This window comes from Chinchilla lanigera, unplaced genomic scaffold (genome assembly GCF_000276665.1).
Source record: "Chinchilla lanigera isolate Chin_1 unplaced genomic scaffold, ChiLan1.0 scaffold00142, whole genome shotgun sequence".
Classification (NCBI taxonomy): domain Eukaryota; kingdom Metazoa; phylum Chordata; class Mammalia; order Rodentia; family Chinchillidae; genus Chinchilla; species Chinchilla lanigera.
Genome location: NW_004955543.1, coordinates 1,846,699 through 1,867,779, shown reverse-complemented (window position 1 = coordinate 1,867,779; position 21,081 = coordinate 1,846,699). Strand labels below are relative to the sequence as shown.

At 43.9% G+C, this 21,081-nt stretch overlaps 1 protein-coding gene across 1 annotated transcript in view; it reads left to right on the top strand.

The window, feature by feature from the left end:
* Shroom4 (shroom family member 4) overlaps positions 1 to 21,081 on the top strand; it is a 236,020-nt gene that overhangs the window by 178,365 nt on the left and 36,574 nt on the right. The window contains exons 3-4 of the mRNA XM_013508168.1: positions 14,629 to 14,763; positions 17,293 to 19,774. Of these exons, the coding sequence (XP_013363622.1) occupies positions 14,629 to 14,763; positions 17,293 to 19,774 (2,617 nt within the window). The remainder of the gene's footprint in view (positions 1 to 14,628; positions 14,764 to 17,292; positions 19,775 to 21,081) is intronic.

Below are 21,081 nucleotides of genomic sequence, written 5' to 3'. Positions count from 1 at the left end.
AGAGAAGAGAAGAGAAGAGAAGAGAAGAGAAGAGAAGAGAAGAGAAGAGAAGAGAAGAGAAGAGAAGAGAAGAGAAGGAGGGGAGCGGAGGGGAGGGGAGGGGAGGGGAGGGGAGAGGAGAGGAGGGGAGGAGAGAAGGAAGGAAAGAAGGAAGGAAGGAAGGAAGGAAAGAAAGAAAGAAAGAAAGAAAGAAAGAAAGAAAGAAAGAAAAAAGAAAGAAAGAAAAAGAAAGAAAGAAAGAAACTCAAATGATAGCAAATGCTAGCAAGACTACAGGGAAATAGGAACTCCATGTCCCTCAAAAAATGTTATCATTAGGTACTGCAAACATGTACTAATAAAAAATAAAATTTGAAAAGAAAAAATAATGTATACCTGCAAATTGCAAGAGAGAGTAGATCTTAAATGTTCTTACTTCCACATGTACACAAATAACTATGTGAAGCAATGCATATCTTTATTATCTTGATTTAAGCTTTGCATAATGTGTACGTATATCAACTATCATGTTGTACACCATAAGTATATATATATATATATATATATATATATATATATATAATTTTATTTGTTGACTAAGCTTTAATAAAACCATAAGAAAGGAAAACCAAGGAAACGAGAGGCTTGATGAGCTAGAGGTTTGTGGATATAAATACCTTAGGTGGAGAAATCAGAACACTGTGGAGCCAGGTGAAAGGCTTTATATTAAGAGTTTGCAGGGGAGGAACATACATGGCAGTTTCTCACTAACCCATCTAGCGCCCTGACAAAGGCAACTGTAATCCATGAATCACTTTCTTGGTTCTAGAAATTTGTTCAACATGAAGTACATTCTTACTGCCAGGGCCCTAGTACTTTTTAAGCAGCTGCCCTCTACTATGTAAATAGCACTGACTGTTGAAGCAGGGCTCCCAGCTTACCTTGGAAAGCAAAAGCCTTATATGTCAAAGCAACAGGAGCCATCAGCAGATGCGAGTGTTTTAAAGAGCCCACTTGAATATTTGTCTTAAAAGGTATGGTAGAGTAATGGTTCTCAAACTTGCATGTACATCAGGGTCATGTAGAGAGCTTATTAAAACTCAGACTGCAGCTAGATGTGGTAGCACATACTTATTACCCACCACTCTGGGAGGCTGAAACAGGAAGATTGCAAGGTTGAGCTCAGCATGGACAACAGCGATTTAGTGAGATCCTGCCTCAAAATGAGAAAGCAGCAACAAATAAATAAAAGGACTGAGGACATAGGTCAGTGCACAGGCCCTGGGTTCAATTTTCAATACCAGGACAGCCCTACCTTCAGAGTATCTGGTTCCAAAGGTCTGAGATAGGGTCCCAGAATTTCATTTCTTACACATTCCCAGGTGATACTGATGTTGGTCTCTAGAACAAATTCTGAAAACCACAGTTTAGGAGAAAATAACACAGTAATTTAGCAGCAGAAACTTGTGCTCAAGTCTTACATGATCTACTTCACCTCTCTAAGTTTCTTCTTTTTAAAGTGGTGTTTATGAGGTCATTGTAAGGATTAAATGAGATGGTGTCTATGAAATTTCTCTATAAATTGTAAATACCATATACAAATATTAGCTGTTAGGTGACTTCACAACGGGTACTTGTTGCCACTTCCCACCACGTTTTCCTGTACGCTGTTCTCTCTCTATCTGACTTTATCCCACGTAGTCTTTCAGACAACTAGAAAGGAACGAAAGCTAAGAAGGCTCTGATTAGCATTTTTTTAACTTCCTGTGCATAGCCTAGATGCTGACCTTGACTTGACCTACCTTTTCCTCTTGCTGGCCTCCCCACAAACTTTCTCCTTGTTCTTCCAGCTTTGATGTCACAGCAAAGAACAGTTCGCAGTACTAAGAGAACTGTCAGATGGGGGCTGAAGGTGTAGCTCAGTGATACAGTGAGAGCTTTTTATGGGAAAAACCCTAGATTCAATTCCTAGCACTGGAATAAAACAGACAGATGCAATTTCTAAAAGATTAGTGGAATGAAAGAATCCACTAACATGCACAAAAACCATGAGAGGAAAGCATTATCTTAGGTGGGTGGACTATGGGATGATTTCCATCAGGGCAGAATCCAGATGTTCGTAATAGTTAAGTGAAATCAAAATGTGCCCATGTAGAACAGTGTCATTTTCCCTAGAAAGCTCATCTTACTAAAAAAAGTCATACATATGTAGCATAGAAAGTGGAGGATAGCATTACTAAGGCATTATATATATATATATATATATATGGATTAGTCGCATAATTGTACTACTGGTATCTGATAATTTGTTTAGGAGAACAGTTAATGATTAAAAGTTTTTTTATATTTAGAACAAATTTGAATGCTTATATCTAGTAATCTGAGCAATTTATGTGACAACAACCATTTGCAGTATAAATATCCATTGGTGAATTCCTACAATTCTGCTTGGTGACACTATGTATTGTCTCTAGTGTTCTTTTAAATTATTATTTTCTTATTCCCTTTAATGATTTAATAAATCTTCTATTCTTACATCTGGTAATCTGAGCAACTTCGTTGAAGATGACAATATGTAATATAACAACCACTGTTAATCCCTATCATTTGGTTTGAAACCCTGTATCATTTTTAATGTCCTTGCCTTGTTTTGTTTGTATTTTGCTATTGTTCTTTTTTTGTACTATTTTCTTTAAAATAAAAAAGTATAAAAAGAAAAATGACCCTTAATCCCACCATAAGATAAATATCAACTGGTAAAATAAGTGTGCATCTATGTACCTTTAGTGTATAATTGTATACAAATATGTATACATATGTATATATATTTATGTGTGTATATGCGAAATTATATGCATATCTACACACATCATGTGTGTATGTGCATGTGTGTATGTGCGTATGCACATGTGCACACTGGAGATCTAACCCAGAGCCTCACACATGCTAGCCAAGTGATCTAGCACTGAGCTATATGCCCTACTCTGCATATGTAGTGTTTTAATTGGACTGATACTAGGTTCAGGTTTGTATACTATTTTTTAACTTACCATTATATTTAGAACTTTTTCTACAGTCATTAAGTAGTCTTCAGAAACCTGGCTTTTCATGGAAGACTCTTATTCCTTCATGTAGATGTATAATACTTTGCCTAAGCCTTTCTAAACCTTGGACACGCAGAATATTCCTAATGTTACCATTATAAATATTCCTGCAGTGGATGATGACTCATGTATATAAATTTGTGTGCATCTCTAATTGCTTTTTAGGATAGAATCCTAAGAGTGAAAACTAAATAAAAAATAGAAACATTTATTAAAACAAACATAATTCACATACTGTAAAATTCACTACTTCAAGTGTATAACTCAGTGTGTTGTAGTACATTCACAAGGCTATAAAAATATTACCACTGCGTAATTCCAGAAGAAACGTGGAACCTTTCATAATTCTGCATGTAAGTCTTGTACAGGGAAGTGGTAATCTCTTTATCATTCGTTTTAGCATAGGTCAACCACAATGAGCCCAGAAGGAACATTTTTCATTCTCCTAAAAACATGTGATGAAATTCCCTTCAGCAAATGTGTACCCATTTCCATTCCTGTACAGCATGTATAATAATTTCTTGACAACCTTGCTGACGTTTATTTTTAAATTATGCCAATATCATTAAAAATGGCAATTATTGTTTTGACTCTTCCTCTCCTGCCTGAAGTACACTTATTTTTTTACAAATCTGTCACCAATGCTCTTTGATTTGCACACACACATAGCATGGACAGTACATACATTACAACAGCTTTGACTGCCTCATCTCTGTGGATAATAGACGTGTCATGTCTATGTCCTGCCCTAACCTTTTGCTAGCACTCTAGCCTGGTTGGCGAGCTGTCCAGTGAACGTGCATGCCTGCAGAATAACAACATAAAAAATTCTTGTCTGATATAAACTCCCATATCCTAAAGCCAACTCCTTCTCTTGACTGCCCTATGTTAGTGATATCAACCTTCTCCCATGTGCGTCACAGCCAGTCTCCTCTCTTCCATGTCTAATTAGTGGTCCAACATTGTTGATTCTCCCTCACATCTTTGCTTTCTGCTCTCTCTTCCTTGAGATTGCTCTAGTTTGCCCTGTTATTATGTCTACTAGCTTATCCACTTCTCTATGCTTCCATTATCTATCCACATAATTTATCCTACGTGTCACTATGAGAATAAACATTCCTGAAATACTTCTTGCATCATATTACTCTCCTACTCTGGGAATTTCCAGGTCTTGTCTCTTGCCTATGGGATTCTGTAAAAGCAATACTTTAGCATAACACCCAAGGTTTTCCATGCCCTTCACTCATTTTTATTTTACTTCTGACGTCTTACAGTAACTAGGTAATCTTATTTCACTGTATTCTTGCCTTTCGTGTTTTTAGTCATGCAAACCTGGCAGCACCTTTCTCCCAGAGTTCTCCAGTTAAACTTGTGCCAAGTCTTCCGAAATGAGCTCTGAGGCTCTGTGAAGTCTTCCTTGAATCAACCAGCTATTTGGTCTTTTGACTCTGCTTTAGTTAGCATTTCCTTTCTGATACTTTTGACATTCTGCCCTGTTTATGGTTGTCCAGGACTTTTTCTTCTACCCTCCATTATATTGTAAATTCTCTGAGCATGAGATGATATCTCCTTTGTTTTGATGTGTTCTGTAATACCTACCAAGCACCTTAAATGTAGAGACAAACTCCATAAATGCTTGGATAAAATGGTGACTCCTGCCGGTATCACCGCCACCAACTTATTCTCTTTCTTCTCCTGCAACTTCCCCTTCTCCTCTTCCTCCTCTCCTCCTCCTCCTTTCTAACTGTTAATGACTCAGTTTTGGAAAGGAATACAGTAGTAAGAAGGTACAGTTACCAGTGGCCCAAATGTCACAGCTTATTCTTTTTCCTTTCACTCTCCATATTCAACCTATCAACAAATACCATGGATCCAACTCTTCAAAATATCTCTACTTAAACCTCTTTTCTCTATGCCTATTTCCACCCATTATAGAACAAACTACCTTCCTCTCTTATCTGTGAGAGCCTTTTAGACTAGTTCTCTGGCTTCTGCTCTTGCTCCCGCTCCTAAATCTGTCAGCCAAGTGAAATCATTACAAACCTTAGATTGTTACTTCTCTGCTTAACAACCTCTAACAGCTTCCTGTTTCACTGAAATAAAATTAAAACTGTTTACCTTGGTCTTGGAAAACTCCATGATCTCTGGCCTATGCACCTCCCCAACCTTATCTCTGCTAATGTCCACCTTGCTCACAGAGCTCCAGCTCTTCCAGTATTGGCCTTTCCTAATTGTCATGTTTGCTCAAAGCAGACTGAGTAAATTCTACTGTTGGAGTCCTAGCTGTTGTTGGCTATTGTGCTAGGGCTCCATTTCCTTAGTAGTAGAGCTGAATTGGGGAGTGGCCAGAAGTAATTCTAAGGGTTTTGAGATATGTCTGTGGAGAAAACTTTTGCAGATTCCATCAGATGCCTGAAGAATGGTATGTGCAATACTGGGCATGAAGTGAAGGATATAATAAGCTTAAATGAAGAAGAAAGCTTATATTATTCCTGCTGCCTCCTCCCTAAGGGATGCTATAAATATTACTGATAGAAACCAGAGCTGTCGGACAAATAGCCTCTACCTTCTTTATCACTTAGGGTTTTGGTTTAGGAAATTGTCAAAAGCTTTAAGGCCATCTATTCAGTCAGACAGCTCCCTGTGTACTTGCTGTGACTATCTTTCTGTACTCCTCTGAAGTCACCCTCAGCCCTCTCATGTTGCACCCTTAGTCTTTGTACATTGAGGGAAAAGGGAAAGCCCTCTCTCACTTTTCAGTTTTTACATGCTCCTCTTCCTTATAGAAGCTGCAAAATATGTACTATCCACCGCCTTTAGGATCATTGATAGAAACACTCTATGTTCTATACATTTTATCAGACTACACAGAGGAAAACTACAAATGATTCCTAAGCCCACTGGGAAAGAGAATGAAAGTACTGTCTTTCTAAACTACTAAATATTTTTCTAGCCACTGAAACTTACAAAGCTCTACCAAGTCACATGTGTGATTACTTCCTTCAAACCTTCTTTGGAAAAAGAGATCTCCCTCTGTTTTAAAGAGTCCAGTGTAAAAATGGAGTAATAGGAAGAGTGGGTCACATGTAATCGCCACAGCCAGATGAAGTCAATGCTCCCTACTGGGAAAACCAGAAAGCACCTCCTGACATATACACTGCAGCATTTGGAAGGCCTTTATTTCTGCCCCAACATTCTCTTCCTTACTTGTTTCCTACCCTATGTCACTTTATATACAGAGCTGGATCCAAAGGTGGAAGGTAAAGATATGCATCTAGCAGATTTATGTAGAAGAATTTGACCAGGCTATTTAAAGGGAGGAGAGGGGACGTGGGGAGGCAGAACTAAGTACTAAAAACCTGTTCTCCAGAAAGTACCCATCTCTCAGATGACCCAGATTATAGAGGTCTCAGCCTGTTGAGAAAGCTTTAGTCGTGAAAGTTCTCTCTAAAATCACACTTGCATCTACACACACACACACATACACGCACTCATACATATACTTCCCCCTTGGCTGGGTCTGTAATAAGGAAGGGTCTCTGAATCACCACGCTGCCATGTCCTGCAGACAACAGTGTGTGCGCTGAGTGTGTATGTGTGTGGCGGGGGGTTAGAGCTCTGTGTCCTTCCATAGTGACCAAGCAGGTTTTCCCTTCCTCAGTGAGATAAACAAGCCTTGCATTGTTCTGTCCTCCCCCACCCCCAGGCTTCCCTTCCTGCCTAGCTGGTAGGTGGAATGTGCCCTTTGGGGGAGGCTAGAAGAGCAACAGAAAGCAAACAGAGCTAATCAAGAGGTTGCTTTTTTTTTTTTTTTTTTTTTTTTTTTTGGCTTCTCCTTATCCAAACACTTTCAAAAGTGGAAAGAGTCCGTACTACGTTATGGCTGAAACGTCAGGCTAAATACAGTACCAAGCAACAGGGGTCACATTTTCTTCATTCTCTGTATTGGGTAGAGCCATGAATCTCTTTCTGATTGCCCTCTCCCACCAAGTGTCTCTTACAGAATCTACTGGAACCAGGTAGAGAGATAGGTGATACTATCAAAAACTATTGGGGTGACATTCCCGCTAGGCAGATGGAGACTGGTTCCTTTCAGAACTGTTCCATAAGGCCAGGGATCTAGCTCAGCAGCACAAGCGCCTGCCTGGCAAGTGCAAGTTCGTGAGTTTGAGTCCAGGTACCAAAAAACAAAACAAAACAAAACAAAAAAACCCAGAATTGTTCCATCTCCCTCCTTTCACAATAATCTTCTCAAGGGCTCTTTCTGAGAGCCAATTTCTGGATAATCTACCCCTTCTGACTGCCTATGCCCTTCACACCCACACCTATGCCAAATTCTTGTCCCCTGAGTACCCGGAAAAGGAGAAGCCATTTTTACCTTGCCCTCAGGATAAGAGGTTATACTTGATCATGCTACATGGAACTCACCTGTACTGAGTAAAAGTGTTCCTTTCCCCCACCAGACCTTCCAGTCCCTCTCCTAAATCCCAAACTTTTCTTATCTTCCCTTGCCCAAGGATCTCTCCAGTATACCCTATCTATACCTACCTGCATATCACTTCCTTGGGGACTACCCTACTCTCTCATCCTTCCACTCTCCCTACCTCAGCCAGTTGCTCAAAAATGCTTGTAGCTGTAGTCATTGTTTCCTCAGCCTCACGTAGCCACTGACAGGGTCAGACTGCCGTCAAGCTAGTTGCTCTTTATTGTGTGAGGAAGTAGGGGTTGGTAAACCTCACCAAGGAAGCACTTGCATGAGCCAGCAGAAGGGAGAAGACATTTGGTGAACAAAAGGTTAGGAAAGACTGGGTACCCACGCCTGAGTACTGACAGGAGAACAGATTGTTTATCCTGGTGCTTTTTGGACCAGGGATTGTTCTCTAATAGATTGATACTTAAAACATGGTTATCACACCAGCAACAGTAGCACTCTGAAGCTCATTAAACAGTCGAAGTGTGGGCTGCACTTTAGACCTGCTGAGTCAGAATCCACATTTTCTTTTTCCTTTTGGTACCAGGAATCGAACTCATGGCCTCTCACTTGCTAGGCAGGCACCCTGCCACTGAGCTATATCCCCAGCCCAGAATCCGCATTTGAACAAGATTCCCAGATGATCTGTACAGCCATGAAAGTTTGAATAGTGTGCTACTCTAGCATATAGATTTAGCTTTGAGCCTTCTTTTAACTAGATCTTTCTCTTTCATCTCTGTTTGGATCAAAGAAATCCATTTTCTTGCTATTAACATTATTTTGCCTGTTGTTTTTGATGGGGGATAATATTAATAACAGATCCACTTATCAAGTGCCCGTCACATGCCAAACATATTCTATTGAGGAAAATAAGATTCTGTGGTATGCTTAAGGCCAAAGAACTAGCGAATGGTAGACCTGAAGCAGTCAGCCAGCTCCTTATGCCTCCACAAACCCTCCAAGTTTCCCCCAAATGGTATCCCTACACAGTTGAGAAAAGTCAACCCAGACTTCCCTGTGAGGCGCAGAGAGAGGAGAGTGAATAGGGCCTCTGGGCGTGATTTCCCCAAGGAGGAAGAGTCCTAACATGCTTTTTTGTCATAATGGAGCTTGTGTAAGCCTCCTAAGAAGCCAGAAATTACTGGAATTGGGGTCAAGGGCCAAGGGAAAAGGGAATAGGGATTAGGAGTCTTATGAAGGGAAAACCCTAAGTCCAAATCTGTAAGAGAATATGAATTCAGATGCTTGAGCCTGGGCTTTGGGGTACCACAAATCCATGTGGGGCTGCTCTGGGTTCTCACTAATGTACTGCTCAGTGAAGATGTCTTTTGGAGCCCCAGGCTGGAACCTAGGATTACATTATATTTGCTATAGTTGAAAGGGTCACTTGTGGTGATTGAGTTCAATGTTTTATTTTTCAGAGAGGAAACAGAAGCCCAGAGAAGGGGAGTAATTTGCCAGAGGTCAGAGTAAATTCATGGCAGATCCACTAATACTGACCCAATGCAGCGCTATTCTAACACTGTTAATGGGCACCTTTCCTGTACCTTTTCTGGTATGAAATGGAGTTTTCTTTAGATCCTCTCAGGCGTCCCCTAGGAAGTACAGACCCTATAAATATGGCAGGATCTTGACCTTGGAAAATTTCTAAGTCATTTGCCTCCAGCTTTATAAAATAGCTGTAGTGCCTCATCTCTGGACCTCGAGGCTGCTAGACCTGGCTGACCTAGGCTTCCCTTTTCTGGGACGCTAAGGACCTATGGAGATAGCTGGGTGGGGTCAACTCAGTCCAGGAAGCGTAGGAATTCTTTTAAGTGTATGTTTCTGGGGTATTTTTCTCTCTCACGTGTATTTTTAAAAATTCTTTTTAGACATCCGCTTTATCTTTCCCAAACATCATTTCCTTGCTCCTTTCCTGAGTTCTAGCAGCGGCGGGGGCCCAGCTTCCTTATTGGCTTCTGAGCTGTGGAGGGGGTGGGACTGGGCTCAGAAGAGGTAGGAGTCGGGAAGAGGGGGGCTGTTTGTGCTGCTGGAACTGCCTTTCATCCTTCCCTCTGCTACCAGCATGTTGGCTGGCTCCTGGAGCAGCGTCTTCACTCCTATCCAGCTCTTGACACTGGCTCTTATTTTTTAAGGCCGTGGCCACATCAAGACCCAACCAAGCTGATGGCCATACCTTCTCTTCAGTGCTACTCCTTCCTTTTCTTAAAACTGGGACCGGGACCTGACTGTGCCTGAGCCCCTTTGATCACACACGGGATCTTGGGCTGATGGCTCCTCACCCCAGGTTTCACCTGGAGGGAAGATGGGTTCCAGTTAAGGGAAGACACGGCGGGAGGGGCTGTTGATAAGAGTCTGAGCTAGCTGGATACTTCATTCTCTCCTGAGCCATCTCTCCGCCCTGGGCAACTTCCATGGTAGGTACAGCCAGTAGCCATGACTGCTATGGCCGCTGCCATTCTTCCTTCTCCTGATTTCTTTCTTCAGTGTCCTTTACTTTTTGCTTCCTAAGAAAGGCATTTGGGGGAATTGAATAATAGCATGTGTTCAGTGATAGTATGTGTTCAGTGAGCGAGAAGGGGTATCTCCTGGGGTCACTGCCTCCACTCTTGGGTCTGGACTGTGTGGATCACGGCTGGAATGGCTCCTCCGCTTATTCCTCATCATCTCCCTTCCCCACTGCCTAAGGATGGGGTTGTTTCTAGGACTACTACACCTCTCTTTTCTGACTGCTTATTGAGGGAATGGCTGTGGCAAGCCTCAGATACACATGCTTCCTGAGACAGACCCTTTGAGGGAGGACCGGGCATGTGGTATCCTAGAAAGAGCTGGAGATCTGAGTCTCCTCTGAACTCAGTGGGTTACTAGCGCTGTGCTCTTGGCAAATCACTGAAGTTTTCTCTGTCTGTTTCTTCACGTGTAAAGTGGGGGCAATAACAGGTCTTACTGCATTAGGTTGGAGTAATAAGGCAGCTAATGCATGCTAAGTGATTAGTGTCTGGCACATCTGAAGTGCTCAATAAATGGCCCCTGTTGGGTTTTTTGTTTTAAGTTTATAAGGTATCTGTGTCTAGCACTCTGCCAGTTGATTTCACTCATGGGGCTAGATTTAATCTACACCATAATTTTTTTAAAAAGAGATGGTCACCTTCCCCATTTGTAACTTAAATGTGTGGGGCAGTGTGGCTCAGGGACGGAGGTATTACCTAGTTGAGGTTCCGTCCCCAGCCCCACCCCAAAGAGGAGAAGAATCTGCACCGCAGAGAAGGGACTTGCAAGTCACATGCTGGGACTTCGGCACACGTGTGAATGGGCTCCACATCTAGGGCAATTAGGAGTAATACTAGACTAAGTATGAAACCCTATAGAATTTGCTCTCCCTTGCCAAACTAGGGTTAGAAATGTCTATCTCTGGCTCCAGTTCTATCTGTCGGAATTTTCCTCCTCCCAGACTTTCACTTTTGTCCTAGTGTCTCCTTTAGAGTGGGATTGTTTCCTATTTCTGGAGAGATCCTAGAGAGAGAGAGAGAAAGAGAATGAGGGGTACCTTGTAAGCTACCTTTCAAAGTGCAGCAAAGGAGTAGTACCTTGGTACTGGGTGGATTTAGTCTTTTTTTTGTTCATTTGTTTTTTGTTTGCACAGTGTCTCACTAAACTGCCCAGGCTGGCCTCAAACTCATGATCCTCCATCTGTCTGGGATCACAGCCATACCTAACTTGGTGGGGAGGAGGTGCTTTTGACAAATTTGAGGCAATAAGTGTTATTACAGTACCTACTATTCCTGGCCACTGGCTGTGGACCAGACGGTTTCCCAGATGCTTTGAATAATACTGTCTTTAATCCCTGCAATAACATAGCCAGGTCAAAACTAGCATTCCCTTTCTTAGGTAAGACAACCAAACCTCAGCTGTCTAAGTGACTATCACACTTCTAAAATGATAGAGTTAGAATTGGAAGCGAGATTGTTCTCACTTGTTTTTGTCTCATTACTTACTAGCTTGGTACGGGTGGCAAGATAAGACTGTCATACATGAAATGAGGGTGAGCAGTAAAAAAGTTCATATTATTATAGGTTAAACTGTGGTGGTTAGATTATTCAGGACAAGTTCCCTGGAGGCGATGGCATTTTCACAATACTTTAAGGAAGAGGTAGGATTTAGGTTAACCAAGGGCGGGGGGCATTCTGGCAGGAGAACAGTCATAGTAACAACTTTTCGGTTGAGGGCTGGCCAGACCCAGGTTTAAACATCTGATGTGCATTGTTTTATTTAATTTTTTTCAAGAACCCTATTAGGTAGATACTCTTATCCCCATTTTACTGCCGTGAAAGCTAGGAGCCTAAGAAATGCAGTCACTTGCCTGAAGCAACAGAAGCTAATAAGTGTTAGAGTTTGGATACAAACAAAAATGGTCCAATTCCAGAGGCTGTGCTAGGTTATGTTAAAAACGCAGTCAGAAAGGGGAGAGCCAGCTGTAGGGTGTGACTAGAGCAGACATGAGAGAGGGAGTTAGGTGGGTAAAATAGTTTGCAGGAGGCTTTGAGGCAGCCTTTCCATTTTATATTTGAGAGAAGACAGGGTAAGAATTAGGGAGACAGAGAAGATTCGTAAGTAAGCGAGTGCTTCCCGCTCAGTTGGTGCTGAATGTGATAGGATCTAAAAGCAGTGACTAGAAGTGGAACAAGAGGAGATTGGCTGGAGGACAGATACAGTATTTTGAACGTAAAATACCAAGGGCCTGGACTAGAACAAGAAGTGGCAGTGGTGGATTCTGGGAGGAGAGGTGTAATACTATGTAAGGGTCACAGTGAGAATGAAGAGAGAGACGGGGGGGGGGGAAGGGCAAGAGGGAGAGAGAAGAAAGGAGGGAAGAAGAGACAGAGAGAGAAGCAAAAACATAGACACAGCATAAGAGAAGAGTCCGTAGAACTCAGGGTGGGCTTGTACAGTTGGGGAGCAGGTGATATTGTGGCTGATTCCCCACACTTTGAACCCAGGACTCAGAAGAGCTTCGGGAATCCTGGAGGTGGAAGAAGAACCTGAAATAGGACAGGTGTCCTGTTCCTACTTCACTTTCAATGCTTCGGGGCATAGGAGATGGTAGATATACATGCTCCATAGAACTAGTAACACAGGACTCCACTATCAGGAGGTGCTTCATTCATAGGCAGTTGTTGAGCACATGACTACCAGGTAAGAGCAGCTGGAGAAATCTCTCAGCTGCAAGGCAGGGATTTGTATGTGAGATTCTGAAGCAAGTACAGTCCCCAAGTCCCCTTTCTTTCAACGTTAGCCTAATTATTAGCCACTCTTAAATTCCATGTGATTGCAAAGGTGAGAGCCTCTGCTGGCCTTCCTCCCCATAATTCTTAGCCACTACTGCTGATCTGTGGCTCTGAACTTTGGCCAACAGCTTTCCCCGCCCTTCCTCCTGTATCTTCTTATCTGTGTCTGACTTGTTACTATTCAATCTTTGTATCCCTAGCAACCCTATGCGCCTCAGGACTGAAATAGGACTGCCTTGTAGCCCTGGGATCTTCTGTCATTCCATTGGGGTGAGGGACATTTCCAGCTGGAATAGAATCCTCCAGGTTGACACTATCTGACACTGCCCTGGGAGGGGGAGAACTGATTTATCCCGTTGTACATCAAGCTTGTTGAAAAGAGGAGCCTTCATCTTATTCAAATTTGAATCATCGGTGCCTCGTATGGAGCCTGGCACAGTAACTGGGAATAAATTAGTAAAGAATGGGTGAATAAACTAGTAAATATTCTCTCGTCTATTGATCTATCATCTACTTAGCTCCTCTTTCTCTTACTCTGACATTCATCTGTGTCATCCAATTCACTATACTATATATTTCTCTATAATCTCTCAAGGTTTTCTCTTTCTGTCATTTGTTTTTCCCCTCTGTCATTTCTCTCTTATCTCAAACATTTGCCTGCCTATCTCTCTCTCTCTCTCCTGCTCTTCCTCTCTCTCTCTCTATCTCTCCCTCCCCCTGTCCGTTTCCCTCTCCTCTCCCTCCTTTACACTCCCTCTCCCCATTCCCTTTATGCTCTTTCCCTCTCTTATTCTTCCTCCTTCCTTCTCCCTCCTCTTCTCTGTCCCATCAGTCATATCTTATCCCCTGGCATTATCTGTGCCCCACGTGTGCTCTTCCCCACTTGCAAGAGTGGCGTCTATTTGCATGAAGCATGCTTGGGGACAGAGATGAAATCTGCATGAGTCACTCAGTGCAGGAGTTGGGACCAGAGCCTCCAGCGCCAGCGTGCATTGGGGGACTTGGCCTCAAACCTATTACCTTTTACTCACCGCTGACCTGCTTTATAGCCAAGCTCTCTGTAAACCTAGCACGGTGCCATTCATCCCTCTGTTCTTTTTCCCCCTCACGGAAGTCAGGACTCCCTGATACCACTGTGGCTGCGAACTCGTGTCTCATCTGCACGCTCATCTTGTCCTTCACTCACTCAGTGCCTTTATCATGCTTTACTTGGATTACCTCTGTCCCTTTAATGAACCTGTAAATCCTCGAGGACAGATTGTGTTTGACTCATGTTGGTACCCTAGAGCCACATGTACACAGTACCTAGTACACGTACAACAAATGCCTATTGAACAAATGCATAAAAACTTGAGATTTCACAGCCCAGTGTTAACTTATTCAATCACTTCTTCCTTTCTCTCTCAAAGAAAACTTGGAAATTTGCTAAATTGATTTTTTTTCTCAAGCAGAAGTGAAGGCAGGCTCAGTATATATTGGACAGCCACTCTCTTTTCTTCCACAGATACTTACTGATATCTGCTCTGTCTCTAGCATTACTATATGTGTAAGGGTACTCCTATGAGGAAAATAGCCCTGTGAAGCTGATATTCTGTATCTCCAGGGATTGCCCCTGGGATGAAGGGGACCTGAGTACTGAGAGCTGGGGGGGCCCTCAGAGTCCCATACCAGTTCCTTGCAAGATGTTCCACCTCACTGAAAGGAAAGAAGGGGTGGGAGCGGAAACTGCCCGGGAAGTGATTTCAGCCCTGGTTCCTTAAGCTAACTTCCTGTCCCTTTCTTGCTGTAGGAGAAACGCCCTTGTCAGTAGGCCGCACTCATGGCATGTGGCCAAGCTCCTGGAGGGATGCCCTGAAGCGGCCACCACCATGCATTTTCCTTCTGAAGCCTTCAGCTTATCCTGGCATTCAGGTTGCAACACTGGGTAAGTCTGGAGCCTTCTCCTCAAGGTGAGCTGAAGGGCCTGGCCACTCCTCCTCTTCTTCTCTGGTCCCTGATGGATATTTTAGAGCCAACCGTGGTAGAACTGAAAATGACGTGGGAGTCCAGATTACCTGTGCTCTTATTTTACTTTCCTGCTAACTCTCTGTGACTTTGAGCCTGTCCCTTTTCTGATGGACAGTGTTTTCTTGAAATACCTCATTTCACTTACAGGACATCACACTGTCCTCCTTCTCATCCTGTTTCCTTAGCTGCTCTTTCTCTGTCTCTTTTCCTAATTCTTTCCATATCCCTGTTCCCTTAATACAAGAGGACCACCAGAGTTTCATCCTGGTTATGTCTTCTGTCTACAGCACTCACTGGGGACTTCATCCAGTGTTTATCAGCTCTATTTTACAAGGTCAAACCCTCCAAAATACAGACCTCCATGAAGAACAGGGTCTACATGCAAGGAAGATCACTCTATTCAGGGACCTCAGTGTTATTTATTGTTGAAACAGCTGTCCAAGAGGTAGACAACTTTTTTTGACAAGCTCGGAGCCAGCCAGTGTGCTGCTCTTGGCTGCATGTTCCTTTCCACAACCAGATCTTCCCTCCAAGAAGGGATTTCTTGGGAGAGACTTAGGGAAACTAAGGACTGAGTTTGCTCTGACTCAGTGACTTTATTTAGCATTGGATGCCAGAGGCTCAGGGAGAGGTGGTTTTATTCTAGAAGAATACACAGAAACACAGTCTGAACTGGGCTCCTATTTGAGAGGAGGTGTGGTTTTTTTTTTTCCAGCAGGAAGGGTGGTAGAGTCAGCACCAGGTTCTGTTGCCAAAAATCAGTTGGTGAATTCTTAGTCCAGAGCACAAGTGAGCAGAATGCCTAAGGGGAAAGGCAGGGAGCAAGAAATAAAGGATGCTGACCTGAAGATCTGGAGGGCTGCTGTCACACTGCAGCTCAGCTGTAGCTCTTCGGACTATGGCCTTTCTGAAAGCATCCTGACACCTCCAAAGTTCCAGTCAGAGGGAGTTACTGGCATGACTTGGCTCACTTTAGCTATGTGTGTGAGAAATGGTACTTAAAATTCGAGATTGTATCTGCTCTTTGTCTCCCTGGTTGGCCTTTGCTGAGGGAGATGTGGGAAGCATGGGTAGGTAGAGGCCATTGCAATATCAATATTGGTAGTCAATATTTGTGCTGCTAACACTAAGAACAATCAAGACAGTAGCCTCTACCATGCAGTGAGCCCCTGCTGGGTGCCTCACTGTGATAAGGGCTTTACATGTATTATCTGATTTTATCAACACAGAAACTCTCGGACACAGATTTCACTATTATTCCTATTTAAAATTTGATATCAGAAAAAAGCTAAAACATTGGATCCATGCAGGCCTGGGTCCAAATTCCAGCCCTTCTTCTTCTGTATAATAGTTCACTTCTCAGTTGATTTTACCTAAGCTTCAGTATTCTCAGTTGTACAGTCACAATAATGATCTTCCCTTCCAGTTAAAGTTCTTTTTTTTTTTTTTTGGTTTTTCTCCGGTACCAGGAACCGAACTCACGACCTTGCGCTTGCCAGGCAGGCGCTTTGCTGCTAAGCTAAATCCCCAGCCCCTATCAGTTAAAGTTCTTGACACATTGTAGGTCTTCAACAAATAGTGAGGGTTGCTACTGTCAACAAAAAGTGGGGGAGAGGCTGGAGGTGTAGCTCAGAGGTAGCGCACTTAAGCTAGCATGCTCAAGGCCCTAAGAAAAGAACAGAATCGGGGAATGCCTCAATTCCCAACCTGTCTGTGTCACTAGTTCAAGCTGAGCGAACTTGGGAAAATTACTTCTTCAAACTCACTTCCTTTTGCAGGTCTTACTTTACGGACACCAGTGATTCTCAAAAGCAGGGCCCTGCGACCAGCAGCTGGGCCCAGCAGCATGTGGGAAGTTAGAAGTACATATGTTCAGGATCCAACTGGACCTAAAACTCTGTAGGCAGTAGTGGTGCACCAATGGCATGCATGTTGCAGCAGACTGGTTTTAATCTTTGGAAACTCTAAAAGGTTCGCCATCACTACTCCAGGATAAAGCTTGGTGGCTTGTGTTATAAGAAGCCTTCCGTGTAATGCTGATGCACATTTCAGGTGGAGAATCATTGATTTATGAAATGATCTGGCTGAAATTGAGTCAACCCTTTAGGACCCCTGTCTAATGCTGATATTCTGTGACTGTCTCTCCTGGCAGAGAGCCACATGCTGACTCCCAGCAGACAGTGACAACCTAGAAGCAATTCCAACCCTTTGATGACAGGGCAGTGGTGCATAATTCCCATGGCATTTTCTTACTTGCAGTCTTTGTCATGTTTACCATGTCCCTGCGGTACCCCAGTATCCATCCTTCCCCATGACACTTTCTCCCTTTCTTGCCTTATTGATGGGTGCCTCTGGGTTGTTTGGGTTTCTTCCATGGGAGGGCAAGTCAGGGTGTGAAAGGGATCTAGTGGCTTGGCAATTAACCTGTGTTCCTTTTGTCTTACAGTGACGTGTGTGTGCAGTGGTGTTCTCTCTCCCGGCACTGCAGCACTGAGAAAAGCAGCTCCATTGGCAGCATGGAGAGCCTGGAACAACCAGGCCAAGCCACCCTTGAGGGCCATCTCTTGCCCATTGAGCAGAACATGTATCCTAACCAGCGTGACTCAGCCTACAGCTCCTTCTCAGCCAGCTCAAATGCCTCTGACTGTGCTCTTTCCCTCAGGCCAGAGGAGGCAGCCCCTGCGGACTGTATCACACAAGGCTTGGGGCCAGCTAAGGCTCCCAATGCCCGGGCTAATGGGTCTGAGACCTCAGGAGGCAACCAGCATACCCACACTGGCCGCCTGACCCCCAACTCCCAGATGTCATCGCACTCACAGGGGAACTACCACTCAGGGTCTGCCAAGACAGTCAGAGGCCCACCGCAGCCTCCAGTGAGGCGGGACAGCCTCCAGGCCTCCAAAGCCCAACTCCTCAATGGAGAGCAGTACAGGGCATCTGAGCCTGTGGACTCCTTGCAACAGAAGGAGAAAACAAGCTTAGACACAGTCTTATCCCTGAAGAACCCTCACAGGTTCTACTGCCTCAGTGGGCAGGACCATGTAACAGGCAAGGAGCATCAGAACTGTGAGCTCAGCCAGCCTCCTGAATCTAGCCAGCAGGGCTCTGAGCATCTCCTCATGGAGGCTTCTCTCCAAACCTGTGACAAAGCTTCTAGCAGAGATTCCAGCGGAGCTGAAATCAATGAGACACCAGCAGAGCTAACTAAGGCTCCTCCCTTTGGCAGCCCTCAACTCCTCACAGGACCCACAGGGCATCGCCACAGTGCCCCTGAGCAGCTACTGGCATCCCACCTACAACATGTGCACCTGGATCCCAGAGGTAGCAAGGGGATGGAATGCCCAGCGGGGCAGGATGCACACCAGTGGACTCTGTCCCCTTTGCACAGCAGCCACAAAGGGAAGACAAGCCCCTGTCCCCCTACAGGAGGGTCCCAGGATCAGCCCAGCAGAGAAAGAAAGACCAGGCCAACGGACGACAGGCCTTTGAGTTCAGGACCCCAGAGCCAAAGAAGTTCTCCACATGGAGAGGCTGATGGATGCCCGCCAGAAAGAGGATTCCTGGACCCAAACAGAGCAAGCGGAACAGCTGGTGACTTGGCCAGGCAGCAGCCTGCTGCCTCTTGTGCTCTCTTTCAACAAACCAAAGACTGTTCTTCAGCTAGCAAAGTAGCTGGCAGCACAGACGTAACGGAGGAAGGAGACAGTGAACCCAAGGAGTGCAGTCGGATGGGCGGCAGGCGAAGCGGAGGCCCCCGGGGCCGCTCAGTCCAAAACCGAAGGAAGAGTGAACGTTTTGCTACCAATCTGCGTAATGAAATTCAGAGGAGGAAGGCCCAGCTTCAGAAGAGCAAGGGTCCCTTGTCACAGCTGTGTGACACTCAGGAGCCAGTGGAAGAGACCCAAGAGCTTCCAGAAAATCCTCCTCTTCCTGCCTCTAACTCATCTCTTCTATCTTCATATAAAAATCTCCCTAGCCCCAGAGATAAGCTTTTCAACAAAAGCATGATATTCAGGGCTAGGTCTTCAGAGTGCCTTAGCCAAGGTTCTGAGAGCCATGAATCTAGGACAGGCTTGGAGGGACAAATAAGCCTTGGTCAGAGGCCTGGCCAGTCCTCTGTGGGCTTGAACACCTGGTGGAAAGCATCTGACCCATCCATCTCAGACTCTGAAAGAGGAAATGTTTACCATGGTATCCGTGGAGGTCATCGAGGATGGTCTCCGGAGCATAACCTACCCCCACATGTGGCACTACCCATGGAAGGCTCTTCCAGCCCAAGTGACAACAAAGAACTGAAGGCTTCTATTACCCAAGCTGGGGAGGAAACCACCCTCTTGCCCTTTGCAGACAGAAGAAAGTTCTTTGAAGAGAGCAGCAAATCCTTATCCACATCTCATTTGCCAGGTTTAACCACTCATAGTAATAAGACTTTCACTCAGAGACCAAAACCTATAGACCAAAACTTCCAGTCAATGAACTCCAGCTACAGGGAATTAAGGTGCCATCCTGTTGACCAATCATATTATTCCACAGACCAACCATATCATGCCACAGACCAATCGTATCATTCCATGTCACCCCTTCAGTCAGAAACTCCCACTTACTCAGAATGCTTTGTAAGCAAAGGTCTAGAAAATTCTCTATGCTGCAAGCCACTGCACTGCAGTGATTTTGATTGCCGCAGGACCTGCTCTTACTCCTGCAGTGTTCAGGGAGCTATGGTCCATGACTCTTGCATTTATTGTTCCGGAGAAATCTGCCCCAGCTTGTTAAAAAGAAATATGATGGCAAAGTGCTACAACTGCAGGTGCCACCACCACCAGTGCATGCGGTGTGCAGCTTGCTGTCATAATCCTCAGCACAGTACCCTCGAGGAGAGCAGCTTGGCACCTGGCAACGCTTGGAAATCCAGGAAGCCAACGGTGCAGGTGAGGACTTGATCCATGGGGTGGCTGAGTTTATTAGTCTCCTTGTGAGGAGAAAGATAGGTAAGTCATTCGAAAATGTAATAATTATCATTTTGTCTCTCTCAGGCGGTGGCTTAGTGATCTTGAGCAAAACACTTAGTCTCAGAAAGTACAATGCACCTGTGCATCTTTAAATTAGATAAAAGTAACTTTTGCTTTGTTGAATGAACAGAACTGGGTTTTCTATCCTGATTGCAAAATTGGTATCTAAGTGACATTAAGCATTCAACTACCACAATTTGAAATTATATGATTTTTAAAAGAAAAGCTAATGTTTACCCCATAAGTAGCCAGTACTTAGAACAGTCTTATTACCTTATCTCTAAAGTTGAAGAGCGACATGGGAGCCTCACGGATCAGTTATGAGGATCAAATGAGATCTTACATATAGTGTGCCAGGTCAGTGCATGATGCAAACCAGCACTTATTGTCTTCCATTTCCTGTTTAGAAACTATTTGAAGATATAAAATTTGCAAATATTCCCCTAGATTTTGCTTTCAGAGACCTCATTTGTCTTTTTCTTTTCTCAAAGACAAATCTTCCCCCTCTTCTCCAACCTTTGTCAGCTGGAGACTCAGGTTTAGACTGGCTGCTGTCATGCCCCGGTTATGATCTATCACCGTAACACTAGCTCCTGCCTTTTCCCAGTGTACTTCTGGGAGGACACCTTATGTCTTTGCTCCCTCACTGTCAGTTCCCTTCCCCATGGCATCCCTAGTGCCGCCTTTTGGCAACTGAACTCAACCCAGAAATGAACTGGTGTATTGGACTGTTGTTTCACAGGTGGACACTTCGGAAATGACTTAGTGTTTGAAATTGCTCAATATATTTTATTTGCCAGAAGAAACTTTGGAAGTGAAAGCCACTTTATGTAAAAGAGTACATACTCTACAATTCCTTTTCTATGGAGATCTCAAAAGGCTATATACCTGTGGGGGAAAAATGCAATACTTGCCAATGACAAGCAGCACAGAGATTGGCTGGAACATGGCCTGAGAGCATGCCCTTGATAAAGTTTCTGGTTACACAGGTGTATCTGACAAAAATTAACAAATGTACCATCCGTATTTGTACACATCTGGGGAGACATTTTTCCATAAATATATTGTAAGTGAATATAAAATTATTTAATATGTATGCCAAAGTATTTTTGAAGTATGCTGACAGCTTTTTTTTTTATCATTTTCAGCATATAAATCTTACATATACTTTGACATACTTACTTATCCCTAAGATTTCATGTTTTGATGCTATTATAAACGTATTG